The sequence below is a fragment of the Octopus bimaculoides genome, chromosome 25, assembly GCF_001194135.2.
Source record: "Octopus bimaculoides isolate UCB-OBI-ISO-001 chromosome 25, ASM119413v2, whole genome shotgun sequence".
NCBI lineage: Eukaryota > Metazoa > Mollusca > Cephalopoda > Octopoda > Octopodidae > Octopus > Octopus bimaculoides.
The window spans coordinates 24,296,193-24,298,767 of record NC_069005.1 but is presented as its reverse complement, the minus strand read 5'-3'; the positions used below and the strand labels follow the sequence as shown (position 1 = coordinate 24,298,767).

The window sequence follows — 2,575 nt, the reverse complement described above, 5'->3', positions numbered from 1 at the left end:
CTTCACATACATATACACATACACATACACATACACATACACATACACATACACACATACTTTCATACATCTACGCACACTTGAACTTACACACATGTACAGAAATACTAACACCAAAACAAATACAGTCACACATATAAACAGAATTGGTCAGGCATGTATAACAGAATGTATACTCACCTACAAAAATATACACTCAACCTTTGTGTCCCCGTCTCAACATCTACTCTTTCTTCAGCTCATTTCTCTTTCTTTTCCTCCGTTTTCACTTCATCGCTTCTTGTCTACTCCTCTATTTTCTGCTCTTTGTTTTTATCCCCGCCACTCTTTCTCACTCCCTCTCGCTTTATTTCTCTCTCTCTTTCCCTCTATCTCTCTCTTTCCCCCTCTCTCTCTTTCTTACTATCTGTATATCTCTCTCACTCTCTCCTTCCCTTTGAGATGTTTTTCTTTCTTCTTTCTCCCTTATTCTTTCTCTTCTAACAAACACAGAAGCAATGTTGTTGCACGCACAGACACGCATACACAAACACACACACATACTCACACACACACACACACACACACACACAATCACACACACACACACACACACACACCCATACACGGTAGTCCTAAATACTTCGTTCTTGTCATCATGTTTTCCTACCTCTTCAACGCCTCCGCCATCTTTCCTTCCACCCACTAACCAAACGACCGGCAAGCAACTTTCGTTGTCAACTGACTCCAATCAAGGCGCTCGTCTCCTTTGTATTTGTTCAATTCCGTCTCAGAGATCACTGCAGCTTTGACTACTTGCAGTCTGTAACGTCTCTAACCGATTATTTCATACCAAAACTATGTTAATATGGTGATTTGTTGCACATTCTCTCCATATTTCTTATCCTTAATTGTCTATTTAGATCTGAAATTGCAAGACACGCAATGTGTGTTTACACAATTAAATGTGCCTCCTTTTCTAACATGTCTCATAAGTTTGTTTTCTCTAACGAAAACTGGGTAAGGTGGGATATCTAAGACCTTCTACCAACTGCTTCTCTGGGTTTCTTTTTCACTTTATTTTTCTATCTGTGTGTTAATGACTAAATGAGACCAGTCAAGCTTTTATGATTATGTATTATATCATTGACCAACCACAACTGAGGTTCTTTCCGGAAGCTGTTGTGTTATCTGTGAGTTAATATTTGTAAATATTCCTAGCGGGTTTATTGGTCATCGCAAGTCGGCGGGAAGCTGGCAGATAACTTCAAAGCGAAACCAACATCAGCAGAACAACAGCAACACAACAAAAGATAGACAAAGAATTACACAGATTTTCCAGAGACTATATAGATATGTCAAACCATCGTAACGGCCTACTGTTAACTGAATCGTATGTGTCGGGAGAATTAGCTTGCGGGACAGTGTCACGAAATTCACAACTGAACAACCATCATATGACGACACATGGAGAAAATAGCAAAGATCAACATTACAGCAACAGCCATGCGAAAAACACCGTTAATGGTGACAAAACAGCCGGAAGTAGTTGCAATTCTTTTCGTGTTTCAGAAACAAAAACAACAGCAGCAGCAGCAGCAGAGACGACAGCAACAACATCAACAAGAACAAAGCTTGGATACAGCAGGAAAATGTCATTATATCACAGAAATCCTAAACTTCAGGCTAATCACAAAACTGTCCTATCAAGAAAGATTGATCGGAAGAAAAAATCAAAACTACAAAAGTAGGTTTGCATTTTTAATTCTAGTTTTACGTTTTAAAGCTAAAAGGATTTATAAAATTTGACAGACGTTTTTGTGGGGACCGAGTTAAGTTCTTTTGTACAGAGGTATGTAATGTTCAAAAACATCTAACCTTAGAAAATTGTTTTCAAAATGATGAAACAGAAACAAAAAAGCATTTCTAGTATTTTTGCTTGTTTTTTTTTTTTTGTTGCATTGCAATTATTTTTTTGTCTCTTTATTTATTCATTGATTTATTTATTCATTCATTCATTTAATTATTTATTTATTTATTTATTGCTATAATTTAACGCCGCTCGGAGCAATTTTATTCCCATTTCACTTATCTCCAGTGCAAAAATTAAAATTAGCTTTGAATTTTTTCCCCCACTAAATCAATGAATACCGCAAGATTTATAATCAGAATATACTACCATAAGCAGTGCTATCTTAGGCATAGGCACACTGAGCAGCTGCTCGGGGTCCCCATGAATCTAAGGTCCTAGTTCTGACCTATGGATTGCCGTTAGTATATAAACACTATTGGACCCAGTGCACTGATATGCCCACAGACCTATACTACTGCCAAGACGGTCCTAGCCATAGGCATGTATAAAAACTATATCCACCTGTTTATATGTGTATGTATACATGTATATATATATACATATATATATATTTATATATATATACATATACATACATATATAGTAAATATTATATATATAATAAATATAAATATATATAATAAATATTATATATATATAATAAATATTATATATATATAATAAATATTATATATATATAATAAATATTATATATATATATATATATATATATATATATATATA

General features: G+C 34.8%; 1 protein-coding gene across 1 annotated transcript in view; it reads left to right on the top strand.

Moving 5' to 3' along the window:
• The first annotated feature begins 1,319 nt into the window (after window positions 1-1,319).
• LOC106881396 (uncharacterized) overlaps window positions 1,320-2,575 on the top strand; it is a 94,982-nt gene continuing 93,726 nt past the window's right edge. The window contains exon 1 of the mRNA XM_052976840.1: window positions 1,320-1,726. Coding sequence (XP_052832800.1) covers window positions 1,335-1,726 — 392 coding nt within the window. The 5' untranslated portion in view covers window positions 1,320-1,334. The remainder of the gene's footprint in view (window positions 1,727-2,575) is intronic.